At 31.9% G+C, this 18,879-nt stretch overlaps 3 protein-coding genes and 1 long non-coding RNA gene across 5 annotated transcripts; 2 read left to right on the top strand and 2 right to left on the bottom strand.

Moving 5' to 3' along the window:
* Positions 1–474: 474 nt before the first annotated feature.
* Positions 475–4,610, bottom strand: LOC106113897 (uncharacterized). 2 transcript variants are annotated; one of them, XM_013306953.1, is made up of 5 exons: positions 4,449–4,610; positions 2,562–2,649; positions 1,954–2,154; positions 1,421–1,556; positions 475–1,011 (listed from the first exon to the last, which is right to left on the bottom strand). In XM_013306953.1, exons 2-5 carry the CDS (start codon positions 2,640–2,642, stop codon positions 926–928), a joined length of 504 nt encoding a protein of 167 aa, XP_013162407.1. In that variant the 5' UTR covers positions 2,643–2,649; positions 4,449–4,610; the 3' UTR covers positions 475–925. The 2 variants fall into 2 exon arrangements, with proteins under 2 accessions (XP_013162407.1, XP_013162408.1); XM_013306954.1 differs by lacking the exon at positions 4,449–4,610 and adding an exon at positions 3,469–3,551.
* On the top strand, positions 3,604–7,086 carry LOC106113899 (uncharacterized). Its single transcript, XR_001227684.1, has 5 exons — positions 3,604–3,915; positions 5,334–5,416; positions 5,828–6,016; positions 6,389–6,524; positions 6,889–7,086. It is a non-coding gene; the product is annotated as an uncharacterized LOC106113899 (long non-coding RNA).
* LOC106113898 (uncharacterized) lies at positions 7,055–10,810 on the bottom strand. The gene is given in 6 exon segments (NM_001312222.1): positions 7,055–7,227; positions 7,339–7,474; positions 7,949–8,134; positions 8,678–8,765; positions 10,742–10,747; positions 10,750–10,810. Coding segments are annotated over 6 exon segments (519 nt in total). The 5' UTR covers positions 10,773–10,810; the 3' UTR covers positions 7,055–7,147.
* Positions 10,811–15,083: 4,273 nt separating this feature from the next.
* On the top strand, positions 15,084–18,849 carry LOC106113695 (uncharacterized). Its single transcript, XM_013306554.1, has 5 exons — positions 15,084–15,155; positions 16,192–16,278; positions 16,903–17,100; positions 17,529–17,658; positions 18,722–18,849. The coding sequence occupies exons 2-5, from the start codon at positions 16,198–16,200 to the stop codon at positions 18,790–18,792; spliced, it is 480 nt and encodes a 159-aa protein (XP_013162008.1). The 5' UTR covers positions 15,084–15,155; positions 16,192–16,197; the 3' UTR covers positions 18,793–18,849.
* Positions 18,850–18,879: the final 30 nt, after the last annotated feature.

The following is an 18,879-nucleotide window of genomic DNA, read 5'->3' as shown; positions in this document are numbered from 1 at the left end:
ACTTATGTCTAAAGGTTTAAATTAGATACAAAATAAAAAGAAAAAATAGGCATTTTTTATTCGTTTATAATTTTACTTTACATTTACATCTCTTTCGATAAATAAACATTTTATCACAGATGTACTTAATATTTATAATTTTAATTTATTTTTTTCGTAGAGTTTTGTTATTATAAAATAAATGACAAAATTCATAAATACTTTTTTTTTTATATGACTAAAAACTATATTTCGTAAGTACAATCGAGCAGAAAAGTGTTAACAATTGTTATTCACTTTCGCTTATTTGGTTAGGAATTTAGAAAACATCACCAATGTAAGTAATACTTATAGAAAATTAACATAAATCTATATTTTTAAATCTTAAGTCTTACTAATATTATAAATGCAAATGTTTGGATGGATGGATGATTGTTTGAAGGTATCCCCAGAACGGCTGCATGCATTTCGCTAAAATTTCACATAGATGTAGAACATAGTCTATTTGAAGTTTATTTGAATTCTACGCGGACGGAATCGCGGGCGACAGCTAGTTACAACATACAAATGGCAAGAGATGGCGCAGGACATGTGATGTTGATAATCTTTAGTGTCGGAGGTCAAAATTTCACCAGCAGAGTACCTTTTTTCTTGACTTATAGTAATTTATTCCTGCCCTAAGGTGACCTAATTATTGGGACGCTAAGTACTCTTTTTATTCCTTTCTCTAATATAGATAACTAAATTCTATTGTCTATTCCAGTTGTTAAACTATCTAAAAATAGTGTTTTACTGCATGGACGCAAATTCCTTCCATAACTTTAAGAGTACATTAAATAATGACGTTTCGTCATTTTCACTTGCAAATCTTGTCCGTTTGATGTGAGTATTTTAAACTCTCTTACATTTTTTTAAATTCTTTCTTGAGCGTTTCGATTCATATCTTTTAGACACTCTCTGTATTTGTCTTCGGATAAGGATCAAGTGTTAACCAAAACGATCTGATGACATACAAAAAGTATGCGTTGAACGCTGAAATGAAACATTATATTTTAAAAGAACTTACTTAGACATTATTAGTTAGAATCCTTTGTCGCGAATGGCGCGATTTCATTACAAAGTCAAATGTCAGAATGATTAGTGAGGGGACATAAACGGCGACATTCTAGTAAGGCTAGTGTTGTGCAGTACACCGACACAGTGTCAGATTTTCTTCCTAACAGAATGAAGAATATAGATTGGGTTTTGAAATTTTCAAGATACAGGAGGCTACAAACGGACATACATGCCCTTAAAATATTCTACCTTTTGTTTAGACAAAGAAACGATGTGCTGGAAATTAGTGGTTTATGGTTAATTTAACATCACATGGAGATTGATCTAACGTTTTCTTTACCTATCCAACCCAGTTATCCATTAATTTTAAGTTTAATTCACTTACCAATAGCTATACTGTTTCCAACGGATTCTGACCTTTCTTTTTCCATAATAAGTTCAGCCATAATGGATACGATTATAAACAACACGAGCATCATTACACTGAATATCAAATAATTTCTTAAGAATTTCCAATTTTCCTGAAAAGAAAAAATATATAATAGAACATATATTTTTCTTCGTAACAGCATACAATCTACGACTACATTAAAGCTGTGTCATTAATTGTTGAAGATTTATCCACCATAAAATTCTATTACATAGGCCACATAGGAAATCATACCACGAGCAAGTAAAAGAGCACCTATGTGCTTTAGTTAGCAACACAAGTTCACAATGACTACACAGAAGACAGGCATGTTATCAAAGTATTTACTTGTCTCTTGAGTGGTATCGAGAGCCAATTCTTCATCTCTCTTCCAATTTTTATTGTAAAGAAGATGGACTTTAAGATATATGGATATCAGTAATCTCCAATGCCTTAGGTTACCTGCTCGATTTTTTGATCTCTCGTATAAGAAAAATATTCAGAATTACCGTGTACAATCCGACTAGCAAGACAATAGTATATGCTACAACAGCTACAGCGACGGCGATCACAAAAGCACCGGCGAACAGGATGAATAAGATCACTTCTGCTAAATATTCACTGTCAGGGGAGACATCAACTTGAATAACTCGAGCGAAGTAGTACTGTACGGTTGTGACACAGTACTCAACCGTACGGGTCTGGAGTGCCTAGATAACATAGAATTTATACAGTGGATAAGAAGTTATAAATATAAGCAAATGGTAAAGGTATGACAAAGACCGGCAACGCATCTGCGGTTCCTCTGGTCTTGCAGATTGTCATGGGCGTCGATGAATATTTCGGTGTTCCAGTAGCTCGTTTGCCCCCTACTCTTATAAATGCGTTTGAGTGTTTAAAGCTCAAATTGCTACAGATATTCAATTTCCGATAGAAGACTGCATCAAAAGAACATGTAATATAGTAATATTCAGGTTTTCTTCTGTGATGTATCAATATTGGGTTCTCTTTATCCCCTATCGTTGGCTTAGGCAATATAAGCTATTATTTTTCAAAACACACATCACCACTTAACATTAAATTATGGGAAATAACGTAGAATTAAAAAAAATCATACCAGTAATAAATAAGCGAAGATATAGCATGTTACTTTCCAATTTATAAAGAAACAGCATTTCTCTGGTTTCTGCACTGTCATACTAAATCTGAAAGTGACAAAAATATTATAAGTACTCTATTGCCTAAACGCAACTTTTTTCTAAACTTGCTTAGCTTTTTTCAATTGTGCAACGGAATATTTTTTCCTCGATATCATCATCACCATGTTCCAGATCGATAACTAAACGGGGAAAAATGCTAAAAAAATCTTTTTTTAATATTTTTCCCCGTGTATTTACCGATCTGGCTATAAACCATTACTGTTTATTCGTTGAATTTTAGGGACACGCTGTATATCCTACTTCCTAATATTTTAAATGCGAATGTTTAGATCGATGGAAGGATGTTTGTTTGAAGGTATCTCCAGAAAGGAGCAACGGATCTCGATGAAATTTGACACAGACGTAGAACATAGTCTGAAAGAACACATAGGCTACTCATATTTTTTAATTCACCGCGGGCGGATTCGCGGGCGATACTGGTTATTCAATAAAAGTGACAACGTACAAATCTGGACGTTTTTTTTTAATTTTACAGAAATCGCGCAAAAGTCCGAAAAATTATTATTATCAAATATACAGAACCTAAATACCTTAGTGATGATATAAACTTATTCTTTATATTCATAACAAAGTATGCGAATAAGGAAAACCTTAGCAAATAAAGACCAGTTTTTGTTATCCCATTCTAATATCCGTTCATCTCTTTCTAACATATTTTTTCTACCTTATCCTTTCATTCATTCCTTTTTCAACTCCGTCTATAAGATAGATTAAAAATAATATGTTTTCATATGTTTTTAGTAAAACTAAGGCGAAACTTTGAAGGAAACTTTCTTTGGGAATATTTATGGTATACTCACTAATCTCTATAAATGGACAGGCTATGAGACGTGGTATGTTGTGCCTTTTTGATTTTCGTCATTTTAGCGCTAACGGTGTTTATAGGGCTGGTGAAAGTTCGAACAAATAATAAAGATAGAATTAGAAGAACTGTCAGTAACATAAACAAAGACGTTTATATCGGAGCGATGGGAAAGATATAATTTCTATTAGACCTATCCATTTATAAAGATGAGTGGGTATACTAATATTTTACTGTTTGGAAAGAAGAATCTATTCGTTTCGTCAATTTATTTATTTATAATCATTTTTGTTGACATTTAAATGACAATTTTGATGTAACGATGTTACACTGTACTGTTTTGAAAAATATTTTAGTTTAAGTTTACATATAAACGAAATATAAACGTGTGTTTAAATATTGGAACACACAAAAACTGTTCAACTGAACACAGGTGATCCATGACAAAGGTGCGTAATAAAGTATGAATGTAATTGAAACTATAATTCTGGAAGTAATCGTTTTAAGAGCCTGTAAGAATTAGTTGCAACCACATTATGTTAAAAGTAAACATTATTAACAGAATAAGGTTATTAAAAAGTAGCCGTTATTTATTTTTCATAATTGATATTGCATAAAAATATAAGTTACTAAGTATAGTCGAGATAAAATATGATAAAATGTTTATAAAATAAAAAATCATCCTTTACCATATCTCATAATATTTTACAGCAAAAAATACGCAGTTAGAATCTTATTTATGTATAAAAAGTAAACGTTGAAACCATCATTGCCACGACACAGTAATAATGTTTAACAATACATTAAACAAAAACTTACATTCAATTTCATTACTTAAAAATATAAGTCAAGCAGTTAAAGAATTAGATACTTATTTGTCTTTGTACATTTGTAAATAACATATCAAAAATATAGACAGAAATATAACGTATATTTATTTTGTTCGCGATTGTCCATGTGAAAGTTCAAAGACGTTATTTACCTTGTTAAGTTTACGCGAACTCCAATGAAAATTTATACCTTATAATAAAAAAGCACTAATTTTATTTTGCACGGCACATAACACAAAACTTTCGATACGTAATACCAATGCCAATGGGTTCATGTGCGTTGCGCAAGTGACTAAGGCTAAGGTTATAATCATATAAACAAAACGAGAAATAGTGACTACACTCGTTATAACGCTACGTTTATAACATATGCTATTAACGCGTTATTAAAGTTATTTTTTTTAAAAACAATTCGTTTTTGGATTTATTATTAAATATAAATCTTGAACTAAATACAAAGATGGTATAATAATATATAACAAAATAAATACGTCACTATACGAATGTTGTTGAATGAAGATTCATAAACCTGTTACTTTAAACTAATATTGGCCATAGCAGCTTTTTGCTTAAAAAATCGCTAAACCTTGCAAGCTCTTTGCCCACCTGTTGCCGTTTTGTCCATTCATTTTGTTGTTTGTTTCCGTCTCTTTTTCACATTAACAATTTTCATACGAGTAAATGAGATAATAGGGAATAATCCTCTTTCCATAGCATCCTCGTTGGAATTTCCATTACCGAGTATTTATGTTTACATGCACAATATTACGCAATTTTAATTGGAAATTCCAGCTGTATTAGAATGTTTGCAGTTAATATACAATTAAATTGCTAGAAATTGTGACATTGCACATTATGGCGCGCCCCATAGCTAATTTTCAGGATAAAGATTTGGACTTTCTCTGCATTCTATTCTACAAAATGTATGAAAAATCGTGTGAACTGGTTGGTGTCGGTGGCCGGTCTGCGCTGGGCCTCATGCTTTTGAATTTCTCTTCGGTTCAATCACTCAAAGTTGTAATTTCATTTTGTTTCAGATATCAAAATGTTTGTTTGTCGCAACTGTTGCCTTTGCATGGACTTACGAAAAGGATGTATAGCTATAGCGTATTGTCAAGCGGTAACAAAAAAATATATAATTTTTTTAGAAAAAAAAAAGATAAAATCGTATTAACATTATTGATAGTGGCAATATTCCTTATTTATTGACCTTAAGACAAAAGGGGGAAGAATACGAATCGAAAATAATGGCTATAATTCGTAACATGCACCAGACTTATTAGTTACTAGCAGTCACCCACGACTGTAACCGCGCGGAATTAAAAAAAAAACTTAATTAGTAGTCTATGCATTCTTCCACACCATGTTCTACATCTATGCCAAATTTCATCGAGATCCGTATAGCTTTTCTGGAGATACCTTCTAACAAACATCCATTCGCATTTATAATATTAGTAAGATTTTTAGTAAGCAGTACACGAGAATATATTCTATTTGTCCTACCAAAATAAGCTAAACTGTTTAATTGTAGGTCCAACAAATATTACTAATGTTTTATACGTTGCGAGCTTTATTCGAAGACTTTTATTTCTTCAAGACATGCAGTAAGGCTTTGTACGAAGAGTCGTCATTTACATTTGCGTACTCAAAGGCACTACATCTTTTCTTACATACACTATATTTGATTTTAACAGCTTCATTATTGGTTGGATTACATAAGGTAACACGATTTTTATTTAAAAAAACTCAATTGATTCTAGTAGAACGATACTTAGGAGAATGTATGTATGACCCTTCTCTCGACGGAATCTTACATACGCGCGAAAAACATTCTGTCTTCGATCTTAGTTAATAGGTTTAAAATGCAATGATAAGAGTTGAAATATAATTTATTTTTAATTTTTTGAGGCACTAGCTGTTGCCCATTAGTGCGCGCGGAATTAAAAAAAAATCAGCCTAGGTGGTTCGAGACTATGTTCTACATTTATGTCAAATTTCACCTTAACACCTTATACCAAATACCTTCAAACAAACATCCATACATCCTAACATTCGCATTGATAATATTCGTAAGATATTTTTTTTTTCACAGGGAATGACAAGAATTGTAAAAGACTATTTGATATCGACATTTATTTTCTTGGTATTCTATGCCTTGTTATATCTTTTAGCGTGGATTTGTTTAAATGAATTTGAAATAGACGGTGTAGGACCGCCTATAAATTTAAGTAAGTATTTGTGTCATAAATTATCCATAACAAAAGGTAATTTTATTTTATAAGCCAAACTATAAAGTCACCCTTAACTTATGGTAGGCTCCGAGCCCCTCAGCGGGGACATGTAGTGAGCTGATGATGATGATAAAGTGATGAAAACAAGTCTGACAGTAAAAAATAGCAAAACATAATTTAATGAATATTGCTATTATAATTCCACAGTTGGAAGAACTTGAATGTATTTTGATGATAATTTTTTTTATTTGTGATAAAAAATAAGCTCAAGTTTAAAATTGAATTAAAAAATAATTCAGCCAGAAGAGTCCTCTTGTTCCTGACGTGCCAACTCGTATGTTTATAATTTATATTTTTTCAGCACTTAATGTCTATTTTCTCCTGATGATGCGCAGCTATTGGTTGAAGATGCACGCGAAGCAATCTTTTAGCATGAATGCGTAGTGTTTGACGCCATTTTTTCTGACAATCAAAATGGCGGTATCTTAAAATGACAGCTGTCATACGTAAATAAAAACAAAGTTTAATTTTCTATGTCCTGTCTAGTTTCGTAATATTTATTTATAATTTTTATACACATGAAATGTTTGAACTTTTTAAATGTATATTTTAATAATAAATCATGAAGATAATGTCCGGTTGTATCGAATTATTCGGTTCCAGTAACTCCTTATCACAAAGATGAAGTACACGTGTAGTACTGAAAAGAAATACAAAATCCTATGAGTATTTTATAATTTTTTTGTAATCCCGTGCGGACGGAGTCGCGGGCGACAGCTAGTGTATGACAGTTTTCTTTGGCTTGACTTACTTAAACTGAGGATCTTGTAGGCTACATCAATTACTGACACTAGCAGTAAAGGGAAGGAGACGAAGCTTGTGGTAGCCGCTACTATCAAATAAATCATAGCGCATAGAAGATATGCTCGGATGTAAGCGTCTTTCTTCTGCAAAAAAACATTCGAAAATGCGTGATAAATTAAGACAAATGAAACATTCAACACAACAATTCAGTTTTATAAAACTAAATGAGGGATGTCTAAATCACTGATCTCTAAAAATGAACTGGCTTTAAGTCGTCGTATTCTGTGCCTATTTGATTTTCGCCATTTTGGCGCTGATGGTAGTGTTTTGTAGCGGTGGTGTGGATTGGAACTAATAATATTGATAAAGTTAACTGTCACACAACAACGCGTTTTAATCGGAACAAAACAAAAGCTGTTAAAAGCAATCACATCTCCATTTATAGAGACTCTGTATGCAGCATTAATTGTGAGTTTATGAGACCAAAATTTCAATTTAAAACAAAAGGTTAATCTCAGTATATAACATATCGTCATCCCTGTCATTATCTTTGACAAAACAGAGATAATAATATGTTTTAAACGATTTTGGTCAGTTATAAAACAAATTAACGTTACCTTATGCAGACCAATAATTAAGACGATGGTAAACACCAGCATGAGTGCTATAGCGACAAGGAAGAGTCCACTTAATGTCATCATTATGAAACCCATGTCAGTGATCGCCTTAATTGTCGATGTAAGCATTATAGAGCCCTCCACTATTCCATACAGGGATAATCCTAATGTAACAACTTCGATTAACTGTAATATAATATGTTTTGTTAATATTAATAATTATAATAAAACAATTCAATATTTCATTCATTTACACACCAACGCACTCAGGCGCACACACGCACACAAATAAACATACTCATCATCAGCTCACTATACGTCCCCACTGAGGGCTCGGAGCCTACCCAAAGTCACAGGTGACTAGGCCATAGTCAACCACGCTGGCCCAATGCGGGTTGGTTGACTTCACATATATCCTTGAATTTCTTCTCAGATATGTGCATCGCGATGTTTTCCTTTACCGTAAGAACGTCGGATAAATGTACATATATAAATTGGAAATCGAAAAACACATTGGTACATGGCGGGGTTCGAACCCAGGACCTGCAGATTGCAAGTCAAGTGCTTAACCCCTGAGCCACCGACGTATAAACATACTACGTAATTAAAATCAGATAAACTCGATTAACTCCACTAAATTAGACCTAGGGAAGACATTAAGTGAATCTGTCATAATTATAAGGGCAAACTATAGATCACAAATAAACGTCAAAAATTAAATATCGTTACCAATTGAAAGTATGCGATGATCAAACAGCCAACTCTTAATTTGACGCAGAAGCAACATTTCTCCACTATAAATATTGTGTTCGGCATTCTGAAAAAAGTAAACAATATTTGTTATACTTTAAAAACAAAAAAACCAACTTCTAACCAATACTTAGACGAAGAACTCCAGATTAAAGGAGGTTACAATGTTTTGACTTCATATATGCAATTAACATTTATCCGTCTGTATGGGTTTAAAACAGTTGAACATCATCATTATCAGCTTACTATACATCCCCACTAAGGGACTCGGAGCCTAACCTAAGTCAGGGTTGACTAGGTCATAGTCAACATTGACCCAGTACAGGTTGACTTTACACATATCTTTGAATTTCCTCTCAGATATGTGCAGGTTGCATCACGATGTTTTCCTACACCGTAAGAACTTCGGAAAAACACATTGGTACATGATTTGCACCCAGGATCTGCAGATTATAAATCAAGTGCATAACCCTTAAGCTACCGACGCTCTCCGCAATTTTTTTTTTTTGTGACTGATTGCCACTGTTTGCCTTGAGGAGGCATTTACAGCTTCACCGGGCTTGAGGTGGCCTAGCGCAGATGGCACTTAGCCTAAACCTCGTTTAAGAGTAACTAAGCTCGAGGGCTCCCTCAGGAACCTCGGCTCGGGCCGTTACTTCGTTATTATTACCGGATTGGACGCTCTCCGCTAGTTATGATGCATTACTAAGGAGTTTTGCATATTAATTTTAATATATTATTGTGCGAACGAGACATCTAAATTTTGATTTGCATCGTAAGTTAACATTAGTGAAAGGTCTTGTAAAAATCTTTAATACATGATATGATTTTAGACCGGTTTAAATTTATTATTATCTTAACAAAGTTTAATATTAAAAATATTAAAAGTCACGGCCAAATGAAGGCTATAATTATCGGATATACGGATTAAATTGTTTTAATATACAACTCCTAAGATATTTGGTTTTTTGCAAAGAAAGTAATGCATTTTATGTAAAAATTGCTTTGTTATTATTATTCTAGTTCTTAATTCCTAATCTTTCTGCACGAAGATGTTAAATAAAGCAATTAGAAGTGCTTGAAACCTAATGGCTAAGGGTACATTCGATCCAGTGGTTCAAATACTTTCGTCTATACCAGCACAAGCCTAGAGTTTTGTTGATAACAAGAAATGTTAGTATACAAGCTTTTGCTTGCAACTTCTTCCGTATACACCTAAAAGAAAACATGGTTAGTAACCTATGTTCTACCAGACTAAGTTCTACACTGTGTCAAATTCCATAAATATCCTTTTAGCCTGGTTTGAAGTATTACAAACATACATCCAAACTTTATTATATTAGTAAGATTAACAACATCTGTTAATACTTAAAATTAAATTTAAATAATAATATCAAGATCCCCGATATTGATTATATAAACGTTTTAATATAAACAAAGATTTTAATAAGAAATACGATTTATTATTTGAATTAATACGTATACATTTATGTTAATTAGTAAATTACTGTGATATCACTTTAGATTTATTTTCGATGCAGTTTTAATAAAACAATGCTGTTTTTAATATATTTAAAACATCGTGATATTTATAATCTATGTTTGTTCTTTTCTATTATTTTATTGTCATTTAGCTATATTTAGAAGTAATATTGGCTGATGAGTTTGTGTTGGAGGCCTTTTTCTAGTCATCTTTCCCTTTCCATCCTTTTCTTATAAAGAAAAGATGGGAAGATTTATTTAACGGAGGAGTGGGCTATTTTTAGCAGAGATATTTTTCTGCGCGTCCCCTTTTCCGTCGATTACAGATAGGAAATGCATTTGCCATTGCGGATGTCAGCGCATTATTAGCAGCTAATTTATTTGACTTACCTACTAATATTTGATTAAAATAATTAATAAGTTCGTCAAAACCTTATTTATAAAAAAAGTGAATTTTAATAACCTCAAAATTTTCTTCCATATCAGTTAAAATACTCTTTCAGACAAACTTTCTTTACATGATTTTATTTTTTCTTAAATTAATATTTACTAGATACTCACCTTTTGTTTTTTTTGTAGCTTGTACCAACATATAAATGTCAGTTTACCAAAGTAAAAGTTTAAACAAAATGGTCCATGTATTCACAATGCCACTTCTACAGATACTGACGATATTTTTAAATAATCTACTTTTAGCATCTTGTATAACCTGTTTATTAGCAATAATATTAATACAAGTAAATAAAGATTAAAGTTTTTTTGGATTTGCATTCATAATTTTTAAAGAAAATTTGAGTTTCACAATTTGATTATGGCACAATTATTATCTTCCGTAAATGATCTAATAACTCTTATTTCAGAAACGAACATAAAAACATTTTTTGCTATTGTTTGAGAATAATTATTTAGCAAAAAGTAATAAACAAGTAAACTGCCTTATATCGGTAGAATAATGAAGTGAACTATAAAATTGCAATAATTCGTAATTGAAAGTTTGCTACTGGAAAATCTACAGGCGCTTGTAAGTTGTATCGAAACAAGAAATTTGCGGAAAATTCTCATTGATTTCAAATTCATGCATCAGATAAGAGCTTATAAAGTGAATAGGAGGAAACTTGGAGATTGAAAATACTGGTTTTAGAACTAATATTACTAACGTAATTTTGTATACGAGTCTGTTAAAAAAAAATGTCACCATTATGTCATAAGATAGTTGGCCATTTTATATATTATAAAAAATATAATTCCATCTTGATACTGTTGTATTAATTGCTGCTGTTAATCTGGGAGCGTCGGTGGCTCAGGGGTTAAGCACATGACTTGTAATCTGCGGGTCCTGGGTTCGAATCCCGCCATGTACCAATGTGTTTTTCGATTTAAATATGTACATTTATCCGACGTTCTTACGGTGAAGGAAAACATTGTGATGCAACCTGCATATATCTGAGAAGAAATTCAAAGATATTTGTGAAGTCAACCCTTACTTGGCCAGCGTGGTTGACTATGTCCTAATCACCCCTAACTTAGGGCATTCTCCGAGCCATTCGTTGGAGACGTATAGCTGGTGATGAATTAATCTAAAATAAAAAAAAAAACAAACCAATCAAAGCGATATCGTCTGTTTCAGACACAAATTGGAAACATAAGCGAACTTATGCCAGATGGGTGTAACACGAGCTTTTACTGATAAATAAACCGTAAATATGGTGTTGTACTAAACAATATCATTTCATAATTTAATATACATCGTCTCGTAAACAAAGACTATGATATATCAAGCTTATTGTCAGCGATCAATGGATATTGAATTAAACGGTACATTATTTATAATACTAGCTTAGATTTGATAGTAAACATTGGAATTTGTTCATTTCGATTTTCGATTGCTTCAGTTAAAGTGGTATTGTTATAATGAATTCCACTTACAATTCAACGGTTTCTGATCACTCCGTTAAATTGTATAGTATACTTTGGTTGACCGGGATATGTGCATCAATTATTGGTGTGTTTCTTATGATTTGTTTATTTATATGTATACCGAAGTGTAGAAAATTCGACGAGAAAGTTCTCTTCCAATTGGCTATTGCAAGATTATTGAATACAATATGTGAATATTATATTATATATATGGAATTTCGGAATTATATAATGGTTAATATTATATATACGGTATACATGCAGACAGATTTTGTTTTACTTATGTGGATGTTTGTGTTTTCAAAGAATTTGTACGATAAAGTGGTGAATGTTTTCGGTGTAGAAAAACCAAATATGTTGATACGTTTTATTTTAATTTGGATTATATCAATACCAGTTGGTGTATTATGTCCATTTTTAATTAAAAAAGGTCATTTCAGTTTATATTATGAAATTTATGCTCACATTAAATTAATTATAATAATTGTTAATTCGTTATTTTTCTTGAAAATATTTTATGTTGCGGTTACAAAAGTGAACACGACAAGGAATGTTAAAGATGTAATAAAATTCGCTATTATTGCGTTTATTTTAATCTGTATAAGTAGTTTGCAAGTTTTCCTAACGGATATTTTATCTTTTTATTATTATAAAAATGTTAATATAATCTATGTTTTCTGTGTGATTAATTCCTTTCAAGTGATTGCGTTTTTTGTTATTTTTATGAATTTAGTTAATAGTAAAACTAATCGATCTTTAGTTACATCAGTATCAATAAAACTAAGTGATCTTGTAAAAAGACCATAGTGTATAAAAAATGTTTTATATTATTTTAACAGTGGTAGAGCCCGCTTTAACTAACAGTGGTAGAGCCCGCTTTAACATCTTCGCACGAATTGTCCCGGCTCGCCCGGTGAAATAACACGACCACACAGAATACAGGCGTGAAGTGGAAGCAATTCCGCGTTTCATCTGTTGAGTTGCGTCCCGGAGGCATAATTTTAGTCCTCTTTCCCTTCTCACCCTATCTCTTATAAGGAAAGGATGGGAATGAAAGTGGATTTTCCGTATGAAGGGATGCATGGAAAGGGAAAATATTTTCTTTCTGTGCATCCTCTCCTCCGTCGATTAAAGGTAGGCAACGCATATGTAATTTCGTATGTCTATGGGCGACGGTCGCTTTGCTATTTTAGCTATTTCAAGTGGGCGCTCACTCGTTTGCCAACTTATGATATTAAAAAATTTCTATTTTATATCATTTTAAGAAGAACATAAAGCTATTTTTAATCATAAATAAGACTTATTATGAATTGTTAATAATTTCGACAAATGAGCGACCGATTTTTGTATATTATTAATTATTCTTTTAACACCAAAAGTTACCAACTTTTAGTCTATTTTTATTTAACTTTTTAATTAATTAACATTGAATACGATTAGTTCTTAGTTTATAAGTTTAGATTACTTTAATTTGATAACTGTATCTGGAGACTGTACCATAAAGTAAACTGTAAAGTTTCCTTTTCTTCTTCTTCTTGAGGTGCCTATCCGACTAACGAAGGTTTGGCGATCAGTTCTCCATGTTTCCTTTTATATTTACTTTAAATATTATACGTACTTAAGTATTATAATAAAATTTGATATTAATATAATCTTTTATTACACTTTCAAAATAATAACCGTGATAATTAATAATGTTTCTTGTAATGATAAAATATACAATTAATAACAAAATGAACACAGAACCCAGAGGTGTAGGTAAATGGCCCTTAACAACACGGAAATTTCGCGTCAAAAAATTTCTTTATTTTATCTCCATTTAACTAAAACTACAAATTCGTCTTTAATCTACAATCACGTAGTTAACTTTTATAACTAACTAGCTGTCTCCCGTGACTCTGTCTGCGCGGAATTAAAAAAAAATCATAAGTGAATAAAGTTCAAATTGACTCTACATTTTATTTAGAAAACGTTTTTATGGGAAAAAGAAAAGTGCTGTTTAGGATTTTCCTGGCAATTATTCGAATTTTCCTCAACTTTTTAACGTTCCATAGACCTCAATGAACATTTCAAGACCAAGATAAGATAAATCTGTTCAGCCGTTCTCGAGTTTTAGCAAGACTAACGAACAGCAATTGATTTTTATATACATAGATTTGGTTAGTTTACGATCAAATTTTTCCCTAACGTTTACCCAATAGAATTATCTTTACATAACGGACACAGCCTCTAGTTATATAATAAATAATTAATTTATTCTATCAATATTTTAAATATAAATTTAATAGGTATTTGTTGAAAACGTGACTTTATTTTAATATTAAAAAAAGTGAATAAAATTCAATTTTAAACGATCGAAACTGGAATAAGTCCCTTGAATACTAAAGTAATAATTCGTAACCAAAACGAAGTTATTTAAATGAGGCGCCTTCAAATAATTTTCTATTATCTAAAGTTACAAGTACATAATGTTATATAGTAGAATAAGGTTTTATATTAACATGTTAAGTCTGGAACATTGACCGAGACATGTTTTCGTTAAGGCATTGATTGAAATTACAGACTACCCGACGCCGTGTCTGCCACAGATTATATACAGTTCAGAAGGTGGAAAAGTAAGGAGAACAATTTGAAGTTATATAAGTAAATAAATAACGAAATACAACATGATTTCAAATACAATATAAAAAAAATAAACATACAGATGAATTGAGAACCTCCTCCTTTTTGAATTCGTTTAAAAAATAGAAAATTTGTCAACCATGTACGTATATTATTGTAACTTAAACTCTCAAAAATAGTTTGCGTTGCCTTTTAAAACTCTCAAACATTGTTTAAAAGCTCATAACTATGTAAGAATCCGACTTTACAGACGATAATGTGCCTAGTACGAGTATAATGGTGAATTTCCCATTTACACTACATAATCTTTGGCGATTTCCCGAGACACGGGGGCCAACATCTCGGCTCAGTCTCGACGCAACTCCCCTGCAGACCTGTGCCACTGGAAATTAACAGGAATTTTTATAAGAAAATATATTTAGAAGCAACTAAATATGTAAGTAAATCTTACTTCTTACTAATATTATAAATGCGAATGTTTAGATGGATGGATGGATGTTTGTTAGAAGGTATCTCCGAAAGGGCTTGTTATAAAGTTATAAGGCTATTATAGTAACTCTGTTTTGAAGCTTTTTATTTAAGAAGAAATTAAGTTGATTCTGGTAAAATTAAAAATTGCTTCTATTAACATTCATTAGTATAAAACACTATAAATTAATTTACAAAAAAGGTTTTATGTTGAAAATATACCGGGAAAAATGGTCCTATTCTCACACCATTTTTCCTTTATTTAACAAACTAGATATATTTATCCCCATAATAGTTTATGAAATAATTTAAAACAAAATACACCTCAATATTCAAAATCAGGTCAACTTTCAGTTCAAGGAAACTTCCTATACAATCAACGGAATACATATTCGATTCCTTTTTTATATTATAAAAGGATAAAAGAGCGAACGACCTCTTGAAATCGCTTAAATAGCGAAGCGACCTTTGCCCATAGACATATGCGTCGCCTAAAAATATCCTGTCAGTAAAATTTCTTTTTTTGAACAGCAAAGGATGTTTGTCTTTTTATGTTAACTGTAGCCCGCAATTCAATCCGTGCGGAATTAAAAAAAAAATGAATAAGTAGCCTGTGTGTTTTTTCAGACTATGTTCTACAAGCCAAATTTCAGTGAGATATGTTCAGCCGTTTCGGAGACCTTCAAACATCTATCCATCTAAACATTCGCATTTATAATATTAGCAAGTGTTGTACAGGGATTTAAATAAAAAAAAAACCCTTGTTTGCAGAAAAATGTGTTAATATTGTAGAACATGAATAACAGAAAGACATAGAAAACTGATTTGACGTTACTAAATTCATAAGTTTTAAATTTCTTCTTTTTTCTTAGATTTAATGGCTGCTAAAATGTAAAAACTCCTTTAACAAGTGTCTCAATGCAACGAGTTATTGCGTTTGAGTAACATGATATGACTATGTTAGTTATAAATTTATATGAGTATTAATTAAACACAATTTATAGCGAGCCATGGGTCTGCCGCAGTTGGATACGTGCTGTTTTGTTTTCGATTTGAAGTCCGGGAACATTATCATGGGATGTTTGAACGCGGTAAATAATTTTTTTGAATAATTTTTATACATTTAAGTGTGATTTTTGTATCTCAGGTAACTAAATAATGTCAACAGTCTAATTGTTGGCCTTATATTAGTTCTCTCTACAAATATTTTTGTTTTCTTTTAGATCGCAATTTCCTTATTTAGTTGACAAGCGCCACTGCAGAACTCTAGACCTTTAGTAAAATAGCTTCTAAATTGTTTTTTAAGTCCTTTAGTGGCAAAAAATCTTGCAGGAAAAAACTAAACGGCTAATTTACAAGTAATTAAAATACTTTAATACCTCTATACATGGATAGGCTATTCTTCTTCTTCGTATTCTTCATTACTGAAGGTCGTGCTTGTCCTGGTACGCTTCAACGGCCGTGTCGAACAGCTGCCGCCACGCCGTCCTGTCTTCGGCTTGTCTCAGGGCAGTCGTGATATTAAGTCCCAATATAGGCTGCACTTGATCGGACCAGCGAGTAGGTGATCGACCCCGTGACCTTTTACCCTCTATCTTTCCACCATTATGTCGCTTATGGTATTGGTTTTTGTTGGTGGTGACAATTGGAACTAAAAATAGAGATAGGATTAAAAGTATTTATAACTATTGTAACTTTATTATTATAATTTCCAGGTATTTTCGTTTATAATAACAATAATGATGATAGTAGTAGCTGCGAGCATCGCGCCAATACAAGAGCAGGCGTTTGAGGAGAAAGATTTGGAGGCGGAGGCGGCCATGACAGGACTATACGTGATGTCTATTATACTTGTGCTCATGTTTTTAGCGAAGTTCTGCTTCGATGTGTTATTCGTTTATGGAGTTGTTGTGGTAAGCAAATTGTAATTAAAGTCATATATTTAAATAAGTATATAACAGTTTTGAATGCTAAATAGACATTTTTAAAATTTTAGAACTAAATGCCAATTTTTTTAATAAGCAATTTGCTCTTTTAATCATTTTAACCAGTCTAAAGCATTATCGTTTCGAACCCTAAGTTAATTTGATGATAGAGGTTCTATTACGAATATTTGCGATATAAATTTTCGTAAACATCATGGATAATATTTGTCAGAATTAGTATGGCATTTTTGGTGTACTTTATGGCCGATAGGGGCGCTGTACAAATCTTATACAAATGTCAGTGAAGTTACAAATACTTTTTCGCAAAACCTATTGATTAGTATTTATGAAATAAATTTACTAATTTGAATTCTATTTCTAATTAAAATAAAGTGTATAATTCTTTGTTATATTAGGAAAGTGCGAAGATAGTACGCAGTTATTTCTTCATGTGGTCGGTGTTCTTCTTCTTGTCTATATTTACGTTTTTCCTGAACGCACCGCATTATGACGTCGGCACCATCTGTCTTGAGGTCTTCTATATTTGTAAGTATTTTGTTATCTGTGGTACTATTACTAAAGTAACTAGACTATACTTATTATACTTTGACGTCTCTACATACAACGCTGGCTCTATTGCCACTTTCATTAATTTTTTTTCGATGACCTAAAGGTCTATGCTACCAGGTCATAAAATTAAAAAAAAATGTTATAAATTTGAGGTGTATTTTTTCTCTTGTATCTTTCTGGTAATAAGCGTTTTTTCTTCCTTCGTCTTTCAATTGTTGGCACGAACTTTGCAATACCATGACCATACAAATGACACGCGTCAAGTAATTCCGAGTTTCGTTTGATTAGAGTGAGGGCTTTGTCATTTTTACGTTCCGAGGTTTTGAAATTAGAAAGGATGGAATGAAAAATTGAGGGACGGGTCGAAAAGAAAAAGGAGATAGCCAGTAACTTGAAAGAAATCAACTCGGCGAAAATTGTAGCGTAAAATTTTAGTTTTTACCTATATTTAAGGTTTATTAAAATAAAATAGCTTTAGTATAAAATATAAAAGGTTTAATTATAACTAACTTAATGTCTATATGTCTAATATCATCATCATCAGTTCACTATACGTCCCCACCGAGGGGCTCGGAGCTTACCCTAAGTTAAGGGTGATTAGGCCATAGTCAACCACGCTGTACAAGTGCGGGTTGGTTGACTTCACACATATCTTTGAATTACTTCTCAGATATGTGCACGTTGCATCACGATCTTTTCCTTCACCGTAAGAACGTCGGATAAATGTACATATGTAAATCGGAAATCGAAAAACACATTGGTACATGGCGGGATTCGAACCCAGGACCTGCAGATTGCAAGTCAAGTGCTTGACCACTGAGCCACCGAAGCTTTCTAATATAAAATAAAATAACCTACAATTGTTTAAAGCTATCTTAAAATTAAAACAAAGTATTTTTAAAGACTACTACATTTCAACTTAAATTCAAACACAATTGAGTGACAATCTTTTAAACATAATTAGCATCATATTGGAGTACTACTAAAAAAACTTAAATGCTATACAATACTTATTTAACAGTATTTTTTTTTATTTCAGGTTTGAACGTCTACGCGATTCTATTAAGCCACAGTTTCTATAAGCAGTTGAATAGCAGGGAAGAAGTTTAAAACATTTTTAACTTTAAAAATTGCTTCTAAAAGATGTCATCGTTAATATTATAATATGTTTATATACAATTAATAGAGTTGGAATGT

Source organism: Papilio xuthus, unplaced genomic scaffold, assembly GCF_000836235.2.
Source record: "Papilio xuthus unplaced genomic scaffold, Pxut_1.1 DF828177.1, whole genome shotgun sequence".
In the NCBI taxonomy this organism is placed as follows: Eukaryota; Metazoa; Arthropoda; class Insecta; order Lepidoptera; family Papilionidae; genus Papilio; species Papilio xuthus.
Note: the sequence above shows the minus strand (reverse complement) of the source record. Positions and strands in the feature narration are given on the sequence as shown.